Source organism: Pimephales promelas, chromosome 22 (genome assembly GCF_988280905.1).
Source record: "Pimephales promelas chromosome 22, fPimPro1.hap1.1, whole genome shotgun sequence".
Lineage (NCBI taxonomy): Eukaryota > Metazoa > Chordata > Actinopteri > Cypriniformes > Leuciscidae > Pimephales > Pimephales promelas.
The window spans coordinates 11836443-11854467 of NC_142790.1; the positions used below are offsets into that span (position 1 = coordinate 11836443).

The 18025-nt window shown below is 39.7% G+C and overlaps 2 protein-coding genes and 1 long non-coding RNA gene across 3 annotated transcripts; 1 reads left to right on the forward strand and 2 right to left on the reverse strand.

Moving 5' to 3' along the window:
- Positions 1 to 778: 778 nt before the first annotated feature.
- On the reverse strand, positions 779 to 2177 carry LOC148969563 (extracellular superoxide dismutase [Cu-Zn]-like). The gene is made up of 2 exons (XM_089125421.1): positions 2156 to 2177; positions 779 to 1383 (listed from the first exon to the last, which is right to left on the reverse strand). Exons 1-2 carry the CDS (start codon positions 2175 to 2177, stop codon positions 779 to 781), a joined length of 627 nt encoding a protein of 208 aa, XP_088981547.1.
- Positions 2178 to 12837: 10660 nt separating this feature from the next.
- LOC148969564 (uncharacterized) lies at positions 12838 to 14275 on the forward strand. The gene is made up of 3 exons (XR_016149357.1): positions 12838 to 13100; positions 13782 to 13940; positions 14045 to 14275. It is a non-coding gene; the product is annotated as an uncharacterized LOC148969564 (long non-coding RNA).
- A 2401-nt stretch (positions 14276 to 16676) lies between these two features.
- On the reverse strand, positions 16677 to 17447 carry LOC148969565 (extracellular superoxide dismutase [Cu-Zn]-like). The gene has a single exon (XM_089125422.1). It carries the CDS (start codon positions 17436 to 17438, stop codon positions 16779 to 16781), a length of 660 nt encoding a protein of 219 aa, XP_088981548.1. The 5' UTR covers positions 17439 to 17447; the 3' UTR covers positions 16677 to 16778.
- Between the last annotated feature and the right edge of the window lie 578 nt (positions 17448 to 18025).

Here is an 18025-nt window from a genome sequence, read left to right on the forward strand (position 1 = left end):
AATTTGTTTATTTTCAATATAAAAAGCCTTTATTTTACATGAAAAAAAATCATACTGGTAACGTAAAAAAAATTGTCTGAATTGTACATTAATTTTTTGATTAGATCAGATAGCATTTTAAGCGGTCATATGTTACAATGTGCCCCTCACATGTTACAATGTACCCCACCTATGGGTCATGTTGTCACATTTCACTTCCATTCTTTCTGGGTAAATTAAGAATCAAGTATACACTGTATTAATAAAACCACAATTGTAATAGACATGTGGGAAAATAAATAACCTAAACCCAAGCAGATTTACACAAACTGATAAAGTCAAAAGGCGTTATGTTGTGCCCCACCCTCCCCTAGCCACCCTTGAGGTGTGGTCACACCCATCAGTGTCATAGCATCAAGCAACGCTCTTTTATCATTTAGAGAAATAGTGTCTATTTATAGACCATTGTCATGCTCTGAAAGTGTAAACCCATTAAGCACAGTACAAGCAAACTTAAACTATAGGATGAACGCAGGTAAAGTGGACATTTTTTTTTTTAAGAGTGGAGCTGTTTACTATTGGGAGCTATGGCCAAAAAGTCTCTGAAAAGACCAAAACAGACACGAATTGCTGGACACCAGGAAACCAGTCAAAAGCATTGGAAGTGTTTGTAATGGCAATAAATCTAGGGATATCATTTCAGAGTATTAAGAATCACTTTAATGTAGGACATATGCAAACACAGAAGGAAAAATCATGATTATCCCATTTGAATCTGCTTTTCCACCATATCCGTCTCTCAGTGACCTCCTCCACAGCTTTTCCTGGGGAGCGGTCCAGTCTTCTGCCACAGACTTGGAGAAGTAATACCAATGACACCATAAGCAATTATCGGTCCAGAACACCCACTCGGTTGACTCTCCTCATCTGACCCCATTCCAAAATCACCCTCCTTCTCGTGAACCACCACCGAACGTCCCAGAATGGAATAAGCCCCGAAGAGCTTGGCCTCTGGGAGATCCAGGGACAGCCTTATAACTCCTTTCTCAGAAGCAAAGTTGCCCATGTCTCCAGGACGACTTGGGCGGTCAACACCATTTGAATTGTAAGGAGGACCAACAGTGACGCTGCCTTGACTAAGGTCTCCATACCGATGGACGTCAATGGCACGCTCTTGACGATCCCTGGCAGGGAAACCACGGAGGTTGACTTTCACCTCTAAAACTCCATCGGGGAAGACCTGCTTGAAGAGGATTTGCCCAAAGATCTTTGGCTGGGAAGGTGGCAAATTGGGGCTGGGAGTTACTTCACAAGTGGCATAGATCGTGTTGTTGAACTCCACGACTTCCGGCTGTGGAGCTTCGGCAATGGGTGAACAAACTGGACTTCTAGTCAACTCTCCTCCTTGTATATGCAGCACCAGCAATATCAGAGGGATTTGTAGGACCATTTTCTCCATGTTGATCTTTATAGCCTACAATGAAGATTGGATTCAGTGAAATCATTCCGTTTAAGAACATGGTATGTTTGATAGAATACGGTTTAAAGCTCTGAGAGTAGAAGTTGCATTAGGTAAAACACCACAACCAGATTAAATGTTAATGGACCATAAATGCCCAGTAAATTTAGTACTACACGAACCATATTTCAAAGACAATACAAGTAGTTATGTAAATATATATAGAGAGATAAGCTTGGGTCAAACCAATGACTGTTTCAGCTAACTGCATATACAGTACTTTTAAACTAGAACACAGTTTTATTTACAGTTCTATAAACAGGCAATTAAGTCTGAAAACATTATATTCTTGCACTTATGTATATTTTAAAGTTTTATTTACTTAAATGCTAAAGTGCACTTTGTCACAAGGGCAAGTGAAGTGAATTTAAAAAAAAACAACCTTTTTGTTGTACTAATTCAAGTCAATGTTTGCAAGAATGGAGAGAGAAAAAAACAAATCAAAAACAGCATAGGACCATCACCGTATAGTTGAAAATCCAAAGAAACACTCCGAAACTTAATCCATGTGCAATCCTGAACTGGGGTTGAGAGAATGTTCCTTTACAATCAAACTGTTGCTCTTATAGGAACTCATGTGGAGCTACAAGTTAACCATATTAGTCTGTTAGTCTCTAATTAAGTTCACCTGTCTTTCATTTAGCTCCCTTTGTTTGCCTGTGGGGGGGGGATCAGCCATAGTTTAGGGACAGATTTGTACCCAGAAATAAACTAAACCTGAAAAATATCCCCAAACCTATTTTTACTGACAGTCATAGAGAAATAATGTGTGAAAGAACAAATAAACTCTAAATATGAAAAGCCACTGTATGCTGATGATTGTGATGTGTGGCAGTGTTGATGTTTCTTAAACCAACTGCTCAAAGGTTTCTACTGTAAATGTGACTGTTTGTTTTTGACTGTTTTAATTTATGAGATCTCGAGTAATTTCTTGCTTTTTGTACACTCTTTATTTACTTATTCAAGACAGTGCACATTAATGAACAATCTTGCACTCATGTAGAGACTGTAAATGAGCCAGCTAGATTATAGCATAAATTCTCATTTTCATTAGGTACCAGTTAGGTACCACACTACCTTCTATATTGATCCTCAAAACTTGTTGTTCCCATACGGATGCGATGGTCGGATGATTACTGGTTGGGAACTAAACACTTTGATGTCCTGGTTTTTCAAGGCCCATATGTTTGTTGTTATCCATCTCTCGTGCTGTCTTTGAGCTATAATCTCCTCGAAGTTGAAGATCTGGTTCCCTTATGTATGCACTAGTCGGATTATTGTTTGCTTCAAACTAACATTATGATGTTCTGATCTCTCAAAACCAGCCATGCGTTGTCCACCCTTCATGACGTCTTTGAGGCCAAATACTTCAAGGACGAGGATTCAGCCCCCGCACCTGTCCCAGAGTTATAGTCACACCAAAGACGAGGAACCCGTTTGGAGCTACGAGCAAAGGCCCCAGTTCACTGTGAGTGTGTGGATTGCAGTGCAGATTGTGGATAGTTGCACGTTTGAAGTGCTTTGCTGAATACATGAGTGTGAGGAGTAAAGTCCCGCCTTAGTTTGTGGCTTTGACCTGCTGGATCGCCTAAACTCGAGGGGCGTTGCGTCTTCCTAACCAGTGTTTGTTGAGTGTGTCTTATATAGCGACCTGAGCAATTCATCCCCCGCTGTCTTAGCCTGCCTGGAAGAGGAGCCATTACCTGTACACCCACCGTTGTTCGGCTTGGAGCCGATTCTTGCTGTCCTGGCTTGTCTTGAAGAGGAGGCATTACCCGTGTACCTACCATTGTCCGGCCTGGAGCCGATCCGTTAGAGACGCGAGTTACTCATCTCCCGTTGCCTTGACTGTCCTGGAAGAAGAGCCATTACCTGTACACCCACCGTTGTTCGGCTTGGAGCCGATTCTTGCTGTCCTGGTCTGTCTTGAAGTGGATCCATTACCCGCGTACTTACCAGGGTTTGGCCTGGAGTTGATCCTTTAAGGACGGGAGTCAGAGATGTCCCCAACTCGGCTCAATGCAGACGGTTGTCGTGCTGGTCCACTGGGGAGACCACACTGTGGTTGCAGCCATTGTGTGTGATGACGCGCCAAGTACCCTGCAGCCATTAACACCGGACAGAAGGAAATAAGTGTAAATGGATGGAAAAGCGTATGCCATTGGAAAGCTACGTCTTAGTTTGTGCTTATCTTGGCGAAAGCGGAGTACAAATCAGCACAAAATTTTAACATCTACTCTCGGGAAATGGAAATCATACAAGCTATGTTGATTCGCAATGCATTAAAGGGTTGAGTGATTAGTGCTCCACATCGCTATCATCTTCCCATTTTTGGTAAAATTAGACAAAAATATTACTAAAGAACTTTGTAATGCAGTTACTTGAATATTTAAGCAAACTACTTATTTACTCTTACTTGAGTCATATTATTTTTCAGTACTTCCACTCAAGTCAATTATTAAGTAACAATACTTTTACTCAACTACAGTTTGTTAGTTTCCACCCCTGCAATTGATATAGTTCTTTAATGCTTCGATTAACTAGCAGAAGACGCTAGCATGGTTTAATGCCCAGTTGTGGCATGTTTACAATGTGCCCCCATTAGAAATGTTATCATATTCTATACTTTTATGAATTCTATTGAGATAACACGACAAACATGTTAATAAAAACTGAGAGTCAATGTTCAGAAATTATTTTGAACTATGCTGTATAGCTGGGTTTTGCGATGTGTTTGTCAAACTCAAATTTGTTTATTTTCAATATAAAAAGCCTTTATTTTACATGAAAAAAAATCATACTGGTAACGTAAAAAAAATTGTCTGAATTGTACATTAATTTTTTGATTAGATCAGATAGCATTTTAAGCGGTCATATGTTACAATGTGCCCCTCACATGTTACAATGTACCCCACCTATGGGTCATGTTGTCACATTTCACTTCCATTCTTTCTGGGTAAATTAAGAATCAAGTATACACTGTATTAATAAAACCACAATTGTAATAGACATGTGGGAAAATAAATAACCTAAACCCAAGCAGATTTACACAAACTGATAAAGTCAAAAGGCGTTATGTTGTGCCCCACCCTCCCCTAGCCACCCTTGAGGTGTGGTCACACCCATCAGTGTCATAGCATCAAGCAACGCTCTTTTATCATTTAGAGAAATAGTGTCTATTTATAGACCATTGTCATGCTCTGAAAGTGTAAACCCATTAAGCACAGTACAAGCAAACTTAAACTATAGGATGAACGCAGGTAAAGTGGACATTTTTTTTTTTAAGAGTGGAGCTGTTTACTATTGGGAGCTATGGCCAAAAAGTCTCTGAAAAGACCAAAACAGACACGAATTGCTGGACACCAGGAAACCAGTCAAAAGCATTGGAAGTGTTTGTAATGGCAATAAATCTAGGGATATCATTTCAGAGTATTAAGAATCACTTTAATGTAGGACATATGCAAACACAGAAGGAAAAATCATGATTATCCCATTTGAATCTGCTTTTCCACCATATCCGTCTCTCAGTGACCTCCTCCACAGCTTTTCCTGGGGAGCGGTCCAGTCTTCTGCCACAGACTTGGAGAAGTAATACCAATGACACCATAAGCAATTATCGGTCCAGAACACCCACTCGGTTGACTCTCCTCATCTGACCCCATTCCAAAATCACCCTCCTTCTCGTGAACCACCACCGAACGTCCCAGAATGGAATAAGCCCCGAAGAGCTTGGCCTCTGGGAGATCCAGGGACAGCCTTATAACTCCTTTCTCAGAAGCAAAGTTGCCCATGTCTCCAGGACGACTTGGGCGGTCAACACCATTTGAATTGTAAGGAGGACCAACAGTGACGCTGCCTTGACTAAGGTCTCCATACCGATGGACGTCAATGGCACGCTCTTGACGATCCCTGGCAGGGAAACCACGGAGGTTGACTTTCACCTCTAAAACTCCATCGGGGAAGACCTGCTTGAAGAGGATTTGCCCAAAGATCTTTGGCTGGGAAGGTGGCAAATTGGGGCTGGGAGTTACTTCACAAGTGGCATAGATCGTGTTGTTGAACTCCACGACTTCCGGCTGTGGAGCTTCGGCAATGGGTGAACAAACTGGACTTCTAGTCAACTCTCCTCCTTGTATATGCAGCACCAGCAATATCAGAGGGATTTGTAGGACCATTTTCTCCATGTTGATCTTTATAGCCTACAATGAAGATTGGATTCAGTGAAATCATTCCGTTTAAGAACATGGTATGTTTGATAGAATACGGTTTAAAGCTCTGAGAGTAGAAGTTGCATTAGGTAAAACACCACAACCAGATTAAATGTTAATGGACCATAAATGCCCAGTAAATTTAGTACTACACGAACCATATTTCAAAGACAATACAAGTAGTTATGTAAATATATATAGAGAGATAAGCTTGGGTCAAACCAATGACTGTTTCAGCTAACTGCATATACAGTACTTTTAAACTAGAACACAGTTTTATTTACAGTTCTATAAACAGGCAATTAAGTCTGAAAACATTATATTCTTGCACTTATGTATATTTTAAAGTTTTATTTACTTAAATGCTAAAGTGCACTTTGTCACAAGGGCAAGTGAAGTGAATTTAAAAAAAAACAACCTTTTTGTTGTACTAATTCAAGTCAATGTTTGCAAGAATGGAGAGAGAAAAAAACAAATCAAAAACAGCATAGGACCATCACCGTATAGTTGAAAATCCAAAGAAACACTCCGAAACTTAATCCATGTGCAATCCTGAACTGGGGTTGAGAGAATGTTCCTTTACAATCAAACTGTTGCTCTTATAGGAACTCATGTGGAGCTACAAGTTAACCATATTAGTCTGTTAGTCTCTAATTAAGTTCACCTGTCTTTCATTTAGCTCCCTTTGTTTGCCTGTGGGGGGGGGATCAGCCATAGTTTAGGGACAGATTTGTACCCAGAAATAAACTAAACCTGAAAAATATCCCCAAACCTATTTTTACTGACAGTCATAGAGAAATAATGTGTGAAAGAACAAATAAACTCTAAATATGAAAAGCCACTGTATGCTGATGATTGTGATGTGTGGCAGTGTTGATGTTTCTTAAACCAACTGCTCAAAGGTTTCTACTGTAAATGTGACTGTTTGTTTTTGACTGTTTTAATTTATGAGATCTCGAGTAATTTCTTGCTTTTTGTACACTCTTTATTTACTTATTCAAGACAGTGCACATTAATGAACAATCTTGCACTCATGTAGAGACTGTAAATGAGCCAGCTAGATTATAGCATAAATTCTCATTTTCATTAGGTACCAGTTAGGTACCACACTACCTTCTATATTGATCCTCAAAACTTGTTGTTCCCATACGGATGCGATGGTCGGATGATTACTGGTTGGGAACTAAACACTTTGATGTCCTGGTTTTTCAAGGCCCATATGTTTGTTGTTATCCATCTCTCGTGCTGTCTTTGAGCTATAATCTCCTCGAAGTTGAAGATCTGGTTCCCTTATGTATGCACTAGTCGGATTATTGTTTGCTTCAAACTAACATTATGATGTTCTGATCTCTCAAAACCAGCCATGCGTTGTCCACCCTTCATGACGTCTTTGAGGCCAAATACTTCAAGGACGAGGATTCAGCCCCCGCACCTGTCCCAGAGTTATAGTCACACCAAAGACGAGGAACCCGTTTGGAGCTACGAGCAAAGGCCCCAGTTCACTGTGAGTGTGTGGATTGCAGTGCAGATTGTGGATAGTTGCACGTTTGAAGTGCTTTGCTGAATACATGAGTGTGAGGAGTAAAGTCCCGCCTTAGTTTGTGGCTTTGACCTGCTGGATCGCCTAAACTCGAGGGGCGTTGCGTCTTCCTAACCAGTGTTTGTTGAGTGTGTCTTATATAGCGACCTGAGCAATTCATCCCCCGCTGTCTTAGCCTGCCTGGAAGAGGAGCCATTACCTGTACACCCACCGTTGTTCGGCTTGGAGCCGATTCTTGCTGTCCTGGCTTGTCTTGAAGAGGAGGCATTACCCGTGTACCTACCATTGTCCGGCCTGGAGCCGATCCGTTAGAGACGCGAGTTACTCATCTCCCGTTGCCTTGACTGTCCTGGAAGAAGAGCCATTACCTGTACACCCACCGTTGTTTGGCTTGGAGCCGATTCTTGCTGTCCTGGTCTGTCTTGAAGTGGATCCATTACCCGCGTACTTACCAGGGTTTGGCCTGGAGTTGATCCTTTAAGGACGGGAGTCAGAGATGTCCCCAACTCGGCTCAATGCAGACGGTTGTCGTGCTGGTCCACTGGGGAGACCACACTGTGGTTGCAGCCATTGTGTGTGATGACGCGCCAAGTACCCTGCAGCCATTAACACCGGACAGAAGGAAATAAGTGTAAATGGATGGAAAAGCGTATGCCATTGGAAAGCTACGTCTTAGTTTGTGCTTATCTTGGCGAAAGCGGAGTACAAATCAGCACAAAATTTTAACATCTACTCTCGGGAAATGGAAATCATACAAGCTATGTTGATTCGCAATGCATTAAAGGGTTGAGTGATTAGTGCTCCACATCGCTATCATCTTCCCATTTTTGGTAAAATTAGACAAAAATATTACTAAAGAACTTTGTAATGCAGTTACTTGAATATTTAAGCAAACTACTTATTTACTCTTACTTGAGTCATATTATTTTTCAGTACTTCCACTCAAGTCAATTATTAAGTAACAATACTTTTACTCAACTACAGTTTGTTAGTTTCCACCCCTGCAATTGATATAGTTCTTTAATGCTTCGATTAACTAGCAGAAGACGCTAGCATGGTTTAATGCCCAGTTGTGGCATGTTTACAATGTGCCCCCATTAGAAATGTTATCATATTCTATACTTTTATGAATTCTATTGAGATAACACGACAAACATGTTAATAAAAACTGAGAGTCAATGTTCAGAAATTATTTTGAACTATGCTGTATAGCTGGGTTTTGCGATGTGTTTGTCAAACTCAAATTTGTTTATTTTCAATATAAAAAGCCTTTATTTTACATGAAAAAAAATCATACTGGTAACGTAAAAAAAATTGTCTGAATTGTACATTAATTTTTTGATTAGATCAGATAGCATTTTAAGCGGTCATATGTTACAATGTGCCCCTCACATGTTACAATGTACCCCACCTATGGGTCATGTTGTCACATTTCACTTCCATTCTTTCTGGGTAAATTAAGAATCAAGTATACACTGTATTAATAAAACCACAATTGTAATAGACATGTGGGAAAATAAATAACCTAAACCCAAGCAGATTTACACAAACTGATAAAGTCAAAAGGCGTTATGTTGTGCCCCACCCTCCCCTAGCCACCCTTGAGGTGTGGTCACACCCATCAGTGTCATAGCATCAAGCAACGCTCTTTTATCATTTAGAGAAATAGTGTCTATTTATAGACCATTGTCATGCTCTGAAAGTGTAAACCCATTAAGCACAGTACAAGCAAACTTAAACTATAGGATGAACGCAGGTAAAGTGGACATTTTTTTTTTTAAGAGTGGAGCTGTTTACTATTGGGAGCTATGGCCAAAAAGTCTCTGAAAAGACCAAAACAGACACGAATTGCTGGACACCAGGAAACCAGTCAAAAGCATTGGAAGTGTTTGTAATGGCAATAAATCTAGGGATATCATTTCAGAGTATTAAGAATCACTTTAATGTAGGACATATGCAAACACAGAAGGAAAAATCATGATTATCCCATTTGAATCTGCTTTTCCACCATATCCGTCTCTCAGTGACCTCCTCCACAGCTTTTCCTGGGGAGCGGTCCAGTCTTCTGCCACAGACTTGGAGAAGTAATACCAATGACACCATAAGCAATTATCGGTCCAGAACACCCACTCGGTTGACTCTCCTCATCTGACCCCATTCCAAAATCACCCTCCTTCTCGTGAACCACCACCGAACGTCCCAGAATGGAATAAGCCCCGAAGAGCTTGGCCTCTGGGAGATCCAGGGACAGCCTTATAACTCCTTTCTCAGAAGCAAAGTTGCCCATGTCTCCAGGACGACTTGGGCGGTCAACACCATTTGAATTGTAAGGAGGACCAACAGTGACGCTGCCTTGACTAAGGTCTCCATACCGATGGACGTCAATGGCACGCTCTTGACGATCCCTGGCAGGGAAACCACGGAGGTTGACTTTCACCTCTAAAACGCCATCGGGGAAGACCTGCTTGAAGAGGATTTGCCCAAAGATCTTTGGCTGGGAAGGTGGCAAATTGGGGCTGGGAGTTACTTCACAAGTGGCATAGATCGTGTTGTTGAACTCCACGACTTCCGGCTGTGGAGCTTCGGCAATGGGTGAACAAACTGGACTTCTAGTCAACTCTCCTCCTTGTATATGCAGCACCAGCAATATCAGAGGGATTTGTAGGACCATTTTCTCCATGTTGATCTTTATAGCCTACAATGAAGATTGGATTCAGTGAAATCATTCCTTTTAAGAACATGGTATGTTTGATAGAATACGGTTTAAAGCTCTGAGAGTAGAAGTTGCATTAGGTAAAACACCACAACCAGATTAAATGTTAATTGACCATAAATGCCCAGTAAATTTAGTACTACACGAACCATATTTCAAAGACAATACAAGTAGTTATGTTATTATATATAGAGAGATAAGCTTGGGTCAAACCAATGACTGTTTCAGCTAACTGCATATACAGTACTTTTAAACTAGAACACAGTTTTATTTACATTTCTATAAACAGGCAATTAAGTCTGAAAACATTATATTCTTGCACTTATGTATATTTTAAAGTTTTATTTACTTAAATGCTAAAGTGCACTTTGTCACAAGGGCAAGTGAAGTGAATTAAAAAAAAAACAACCTTTTTGTTGTACTAATTCAAGTCAATGTTTGCAAGAATGGAGAGAGAAAAAAACGAATCAAAAAAAGCATAGGACCATCACCGTATAGTTGAAAATCCAAAGAAACACTCCGAAACTTAATCCATGTGCAATCCTGAACTGGGGTTGAGAGAATGTTCCTTTACAATCAAACTGTTGCTCTTATAGGAACTCATGTGGAGCTACAAGTTAACCATATTAGTATGTTAGTCACTAATTAAGTTCACCTGTCTTTCATTTAGCTCCCTTTGTTTGCCTGTGGGGGGGGGGGGGGTGGTCAGCCATAGTTTAGGGACAGATATGTACCCAGAAATAAACTAAACCTGAAAAATATCCCCAAACCTATTTTTACTAACAGTCATAGAAAAATAATGTGTGAAAGAACAAATAAACTCTAAATATGAAAAGCCACTGTATGCTGATGATTGTGATGTGTGGCAGTGTTGATGTTTCTTAAACCAACTGCTCAAAGGTTTCTACTGTAAATGTGACTGTTTGTTTTTGACTGTTTTAATTTATGAGATCTCGAGTAATTTCTTGCTTTTTGTACACTCTTTATTTACTTATTCAAGACAGTGCACATTAATGAACAATCTTGCACTCATGTAGAGACTGTAAATGAGCCAGCTAGATTATAGCATAAATTCTCATTTTCATTAGGTACCAGTTAGGTACCACACTACCTTCCATATTGATCCTCAAAACTTGTTGTTCCCATACGGATGCGATGGTCGGATAATTACTGGTTGGGAACTAAACACTTTGATGTCCTGGTTTTTCAAAGCCCATATGTTTGTTGTTATCCATCTCTCGTGCTGTCTTTGAGCTATAATCTCCTCGAAGTTGAAGATCTGGTTCCCTTATGTATGCACTAGTCGGATTATTGTTTGCTTCAAACTAACATTATGATGTTCTGATCTCTCAAAACCAGCCATGCGTTGTCCACCCTTCATGACGTCTTTGAGGCCAAATACTTCAAGGACGAGGATTCAGCCCCCGCACCTGTCCCAGAGTTATAGTCACACCAAAGACGAGGAACCCGTTTGGAGCTACGAGCAAAGGCCCCAGTTCACTGTGAGTGTGTGAATTGCAGTGCAGATTGTGGATAGTTGCACGTTTGAAGTGCTTTGCTGAATACATGAGTGTGAGGAGTAAAGTCCCGCCTTAGTTTGTGGCTTTGACCTGCTGGATCGCCTAAACTCGAGGGGCGTTGCGTCTTCCTAACCAGTGTTTGTTGAGTGTGTCTTATATAGCGACCTGAGCAATTCATCCCCCGCTGTCTTAGCCTGCCTGGAAGAGGAGCCATTACCTGTACACCCACCGTTGTTCGGCTTGGAGCCGATTCTTGCTGTCCTGGCTTCCCAGTAAACACAGAACGTTCCCCTAACGTTCCCATATGGTTCCCATTTGGTTATTTTTTTGGGAACCAAATAAGAACGTTCTAAGAACGTTCTCTGTAGGTTTTTTTTTAATAACCTAAAGAGAACGTTCCGGGAACGTTCCCTGCAGGTTATTTTTAGATTTAATTTTATAACCTAAAGAGAACGTTCCGGGAACGTTCCCTGCAGGTTATTTTTAGGTTTAATTTTGTAACCTGAAGAGAACCTTCCCAGAACGTTCCCTTCAGGTTATTTTTAGGTTTAATTTTTATAACCTAAAGAGAACGTTCCGGGAACGTTCCCTGCAGGTTATTTTTGGGTTTAATTTTATAACCTAAAGAGAACGTTCCGGGAACGTTCCCTGCAGGTTATTTTTGGGTTTAATTTTATAACCTAAAGAGAACGTTCCGGGAACGTTCCCTGCTGGTTATTTTTAGGTTTAATTTTGTAACCTAAAGAGAACCTTTCCAGAACGTTCCCTGCAGGTTATTTATAGGTTTAATTTAATAACCAAAGCTCTCTGTGAAAGTGCAGGTTTACAGTTGAATATTCAACGACAATAATGTTATTTGATATAATCAATAGGCTACTGCTTTCATATTCTATTTACAAAGCACTTTCAGGACATCTTTATTGTATGTATATATATATTTACGTGCTGCATGATTTTGACGTGGTTAATCATTAATGCCGTGCACGTGAACTTTCGAGTCTCTCAAACACTGGAGCGGCCGGCGCGCAGAGTTGCCATGGAAACGGCGCGGGACCACTGCTACTGGTAAACAACAAAACTCCCTCTCTCGCTGTTGTTTCAACTATTCACGGCTTTTTTCAGGTGAGATTACTCTCTAAAAGCACACGAATAATACTCACAACTGTTTTCGACATTTCTCCTACTTGTAATTGACACAATTCTGTTAAAAATGTACTTTATCGACATGGTGTAGTCTTCGGAAAAAGTCCGTAGACTTAGCAAGGCTAAAGAGGTAGCAGCAGCTAACGTTAGCAAGGCTAACGAACATCCACGTTAACTCGGTTGAACTTTAATTTATTAAAGTTTCTTTTAATCACCTATTATGTGTAAATGAGAGGTTTTGTAAGGGTTTTACAGTGAGCTAATTTATTTAACGTAAACGTAACGTATCGGTGATGTTTCAGGACTTTCAGGAGCAATTGGCCGAAACTAACGTTAGCTCAATGGTAACGTTAAACACATTTTGATTAAATGTTCTGTGATTTCAGTAGTAACGAAATAACCCATAACAGAGAGAAAGCTCCACTACTTCAACATTTCTGAAGAAAGCTGCTGCCGGAGAAGTAACGTTAGGACACAGGTGAGCCGAAGAAGCTCAATAAAAAAAAAAAACATTTATGATTATTATCAGTGTTGAAAACAGTTGTGCTGCTTCATATTTGTGTGTTTTTCAGGATTATTTGATGAATAGAAAGGTTTAAATAACAGCATTTATTTGAATATATTTGTTAATGTAATGCATCCTTGCTGAGTAAAAAATTCTTCTTTTTTTGTTCTATTAATTTTTAAATCTATCATTGTGTTTGAACATTAGTGTAAACTACCCTTCATATGTTTGTGGTCTATTTAACAATGAATCTTGGAGGGGAAAAAATGGTTTAAACTGTTACAATGGTTTACACAAACGCATTAATCAGCACAACTGTGTTTTAACATTGATAATAATTTCCTATTAATTCAATTGCATATGGTGACTTCAATTTACATGACGTCGTGAGCAATCAAGTCGTTTATATAGATCAGTGAGTAGTGCCCAGCATAAAAGTCCACTAAAGGAGATTTCTCGCATTTTACCCCTAAACTCTGGAATACCTATGAAGGTAAAAGAGTAACAAGACTCGAGCATGAACAATAAATACTTGTATGCTAAAATTTACACTCACAGCTCCAACGTGAAAACCTCATCTAATATGCAATAACATTGAAAAGATTACAGTTTCTGTCCTGACGAAAATTTTCTATCTTATTTTTTGCTTTGCAGAACAAGTTTGTGACTGACTTAATGAACCCAGTTGGTTTGGATCATGCTCAGACAACCCGGTCTCATCCCAAGACGTCATATAACTGACGTTTTGGGACGTCTTTTGACCATACGTCAATATTCGCCTTTTTAGGGCCCCCTTAAACGTCGGTAGATGAGGTTATGGGATCCTAACTCTATCTTAAATGGCAGTGACTGATTGAAGAATATATTTTTTTTTTTACTTTTCTTTGTAATAATGTTACTATTTGTTATTCTTACAGATGACTGTGGTGAAGATGGATGAAGATGGATGAGGCTTTCAAGTGCAGGATCTACAATTGTTTTCGTTTCACCTTTTCGTTTTGCCTGTTTTGAATGTGATGCACAGCCTAGGCCTATATAATTGTGTTTTTTTGTCTGTTTTTAATCAACAATTAAACAATGAATCGACAAAAACATGGACTGTACAGGTTTATTATTTATATAGATTTACTGTTGTATTTTATTGAAGTAAAAAAAAAGATGAATTGTTGTTGAACATAAAGAAAACTATTGTCTAACTAAAAACAAACCATAAAAAAATAATGTTTTGGGAACCAAAAACGAACTTTCTGGTAACCAAAAACTAACGTTATGATAACCAAAAACTAATGTTCTGAGAACATTCTGGGAACCAAAATCTAACGTTCTGAGAACATTAAGAAAACTTTCCCAGCTAACCAAAAACAAACCATAAAAAATAATGTTCTGAGAACCAAAAACTAACGTTCTGAGAACGTTCTGGGAACCAAAAACCACTCTTCTGGGAACCAAAAACTAATGTTCTGAGAACGTTCTGGGAACCAAAATCTAACGTTCTGGGAACGTTAAGAAAACTTTCCCAGCTAACCAAAAACAAACCATAAAAAATAACGTTCTGAGAACCAAAAACTAACGTTCTGGGAACCAAAAACTAACTTTCTGAGAACCAAAAACTAACGTTCTGAGAACGTTCTGGGAACCAAAAACCACTCTTCTGGGAACCAAAAACTAACTTTCTGAGAACCAAAAAACAACGTTCTGAGAACGTTCTGGGAACCAAAATCTAACGTTCTGGGAACGTTAAGAAAACTTTCCCAGCTAACCAAAAACAAACCACAAAAAGTAACGTTCTGAGAACCAAAAACTAACGTTCTGAGAACGTTCTGGGAACCAAAATCTAACGTTCTGAGAACGTTCTGGGAACCAAAAATTGTTAGCTGGGTTGTCTTGAAGAGGAGGCATTACCCGTGTACCTACCATTGTCCGGCCTGGAGCCGATCCGTTAGAGACGCGAGTTACTCATCTCCCGTTGCCTTGACTGTCCTGGAAGAAGAGCCATTACCTGTACACCCACCGTTGTTCGGCTTGGAGCCGATTCTTGCTGTCCTGGTCTGTCTTGAAGTGGATCCATTACCCGCGTACTTACCAGGGTTTGGCCTGGAGTTGGTCCTTTAAGGACGGGAGTCAGAGATGTCCCCAACTCGGCTCAATGCAGACGGTTGTCGTGCTGGTCCACTGGGGAGACCACACTGTGGTTGCAGCCATTGTGTGTGATGACGCGCCAAGTACCCCGCAGCCATTAACACCGGACAGAAGGAAATAAGTGTAAATGGATGGAAAAGCGTATGCCATTGGAAAGCTACGTCTTAGTTTGTGCTTATCTTGGCGAAAGCGGAGTACAAATCAGCACAAAATTTTAACATCTACTCTCGGGAAATGGAAATCATACAAGCTATGTTGATTCGCAATGCATTAAAGGGTTGAGTGATTAGTGCTCCACATCGCTATCATCTTCCCATTTTTGGTAAAATTAGACAAAAATATTACTAAAGAACTTTGTAATGCAGTTACTTGAATATTTAAGCAAACTACTTATTTACTCTTACTTGAGTCATATTATTTTTCAGTACTTCCACTCAAGTCAATTATTAAGTAACAATACTTTTACTCAACTACAGTTTGTTAGTTTCCACCCCTGCAATTGATATAGTTCTTTAATGCTTCGATTAACTAGCAGAAGACGCTAGCATGGTTTAATGCCCAGTTGTGGCATGTTTACAATGTGCCCCCATTAGAAATGTTATCATATTCTATACTTTTATGAATTCTATTGAGATAACACGACAAACATGTTAATAAAAACTGAGAGTCAATGTTCAGAAATTATTTTGAACTATGCTGTATAGCTGGGTTTTGCGATGTGTTTGTCAAACTCAAATTTGTTTATTTTCAATATAAAAAGCCTTTATTTTACATGAAAAAAAATCATACTGGTAACGTAAAAAAAATTGTCTGAATTGTACATTAATTTTTTGATTAGATCAGATAGCATTTTAAGCGGTCATATGTTACAATGTGCCCCTCACATGTTACAATGTACCCCACCTATGGGTCATGTTGTCACATTTCACTTCCATTCTTTCTGGGTAAATTAAGAATCAAGTATACACTGTATTAATAAAACCACAATTGTAATAGACATGTGGGAAAATAAATAACCTAAACCCAAGCAGATTTACACAAACTGATAAAGTCAAAAGGCGTTATGTTGTGCCCCACCCTCCCCTAGCCACCCTTGAGGTGTGGTCACACCCATCAGTGTCATAGCATCAAGCAACGCTCTTTTATCATTTAGAGAAATAGTGTCTATTTATAGACCATTGTCATGCTCTGAAAGTGTAAACCCATTAAGCACAGTACAAGCAAACTTAAACTATAGGATGAACGCAGGTAAAGTGGACATTTTTTTTTTTAAGAGTGGAGCTGTTTACTATTGGGAGCTATGGCCAAAAAGTCTCTGAAAAGACCAAAACAGACACGAATTGCTGGACACCAGGAAACCAGTCAAAAGCATTGGAAGTGTTTGTAATGGCAATAAATCTAGGGATATCATTTCAGAGTATTAAGAATCACTTTAATGTAGGACATATGCAAACACACAAGGAAAAATCATGATTATCCCATTTGAATCTGCTTTTCCACCATATCCGTCTCTCAGTGACCTCCTCCACAGCTTTTCCTGGGGAGCGGTCCAGTCTTCTGCCACAGACTTGGAGAAGTAATACCAATGACACCATAAGCAATTATCGGTCCAGAACACCCACTCGGTTGACTCTCCTCATCTGACCCCATTCCAAAATCACCCTCCTTCTCGTGAACCACCACCGAACGTCCCAGAATGGAATAAGCCCCGAAGAGCTTGGCCTCTGGGAGATCCAGGGACAGCCTTATAACTCCTTTCTCAGAAGCAAAGTTGCCCATGTCTCCAGGACGACTTGGGCGGTCAACACCATTTGAATTGTAAGGAGGACCAACAGTGACGCTGCCTTGACTAAGGTCTCCATACCGATGGACGTCAATGGCACGCTCTTGACGATCCCTGGCAGGGAAACCACGGAGGTTGACTTTCACCTCTAAAACTCCATCGGGGAAGACCTGCTTGAAGAGGATTTGCCCAAAGATCTTTGGCTGGGAAGGTGGCAAATTGGGGCTGGGAGTTACTTCACAAGTGGCATAGATCGTGTTGTTGAACTCCACGACTTCCGGCTGTGGAGCTTCGGCAATGGGTGAACAAACTGGACTTCTAGTCAACTCTCCTCCTTGTATATGCAGCACCAGCAATATCAGAGGGATTTGTAGGACCATTTTCTCCATGTTGATCTTTATAGCCTACAATGAAGATTGGATTCAGTGAAATCATTCCTTTTAAGAACATGGTATGTTTGATAGAATACGGTTTAAAGCTCTGAGAGTAGAAGTTGCATTAGGTAAAACACCACAACCAGATTAAATGTTAATTGACCATAAATGCCCAGTAAATTTAGTACTACACGAACCATATTTCAAAGACAATACAAGTAGTTATGTAATTATATATAGAGAGATAAGCTTGGGTCAAACCAATGACTGTTTCAGCTAACTGCATATACAGTACTTTTAAACTAGAACACAGTTTTATTTACATTTCTATAAACAGGCAATTAAGTCTGAAAACATTATATTCTTGCACTTATGTATATTTTAAAGTTTTATTTACTTAAATGCTAAAGTGCACTTTGTCACAAGGGCAAGTGAAGTGAATTAAAAAAAAAACAACCTTTTTGTTGTACTAATTCAAGTCAATGTTTGCAAGAATGGAGAGAGAAAAAAAACGAATCAAAAAAAGCATAGGACCATCACCGTATAGTTGAAAATCCAAAGAAACACTCCGAAACTTAATCCATGTGCAATCCTGAACTGGG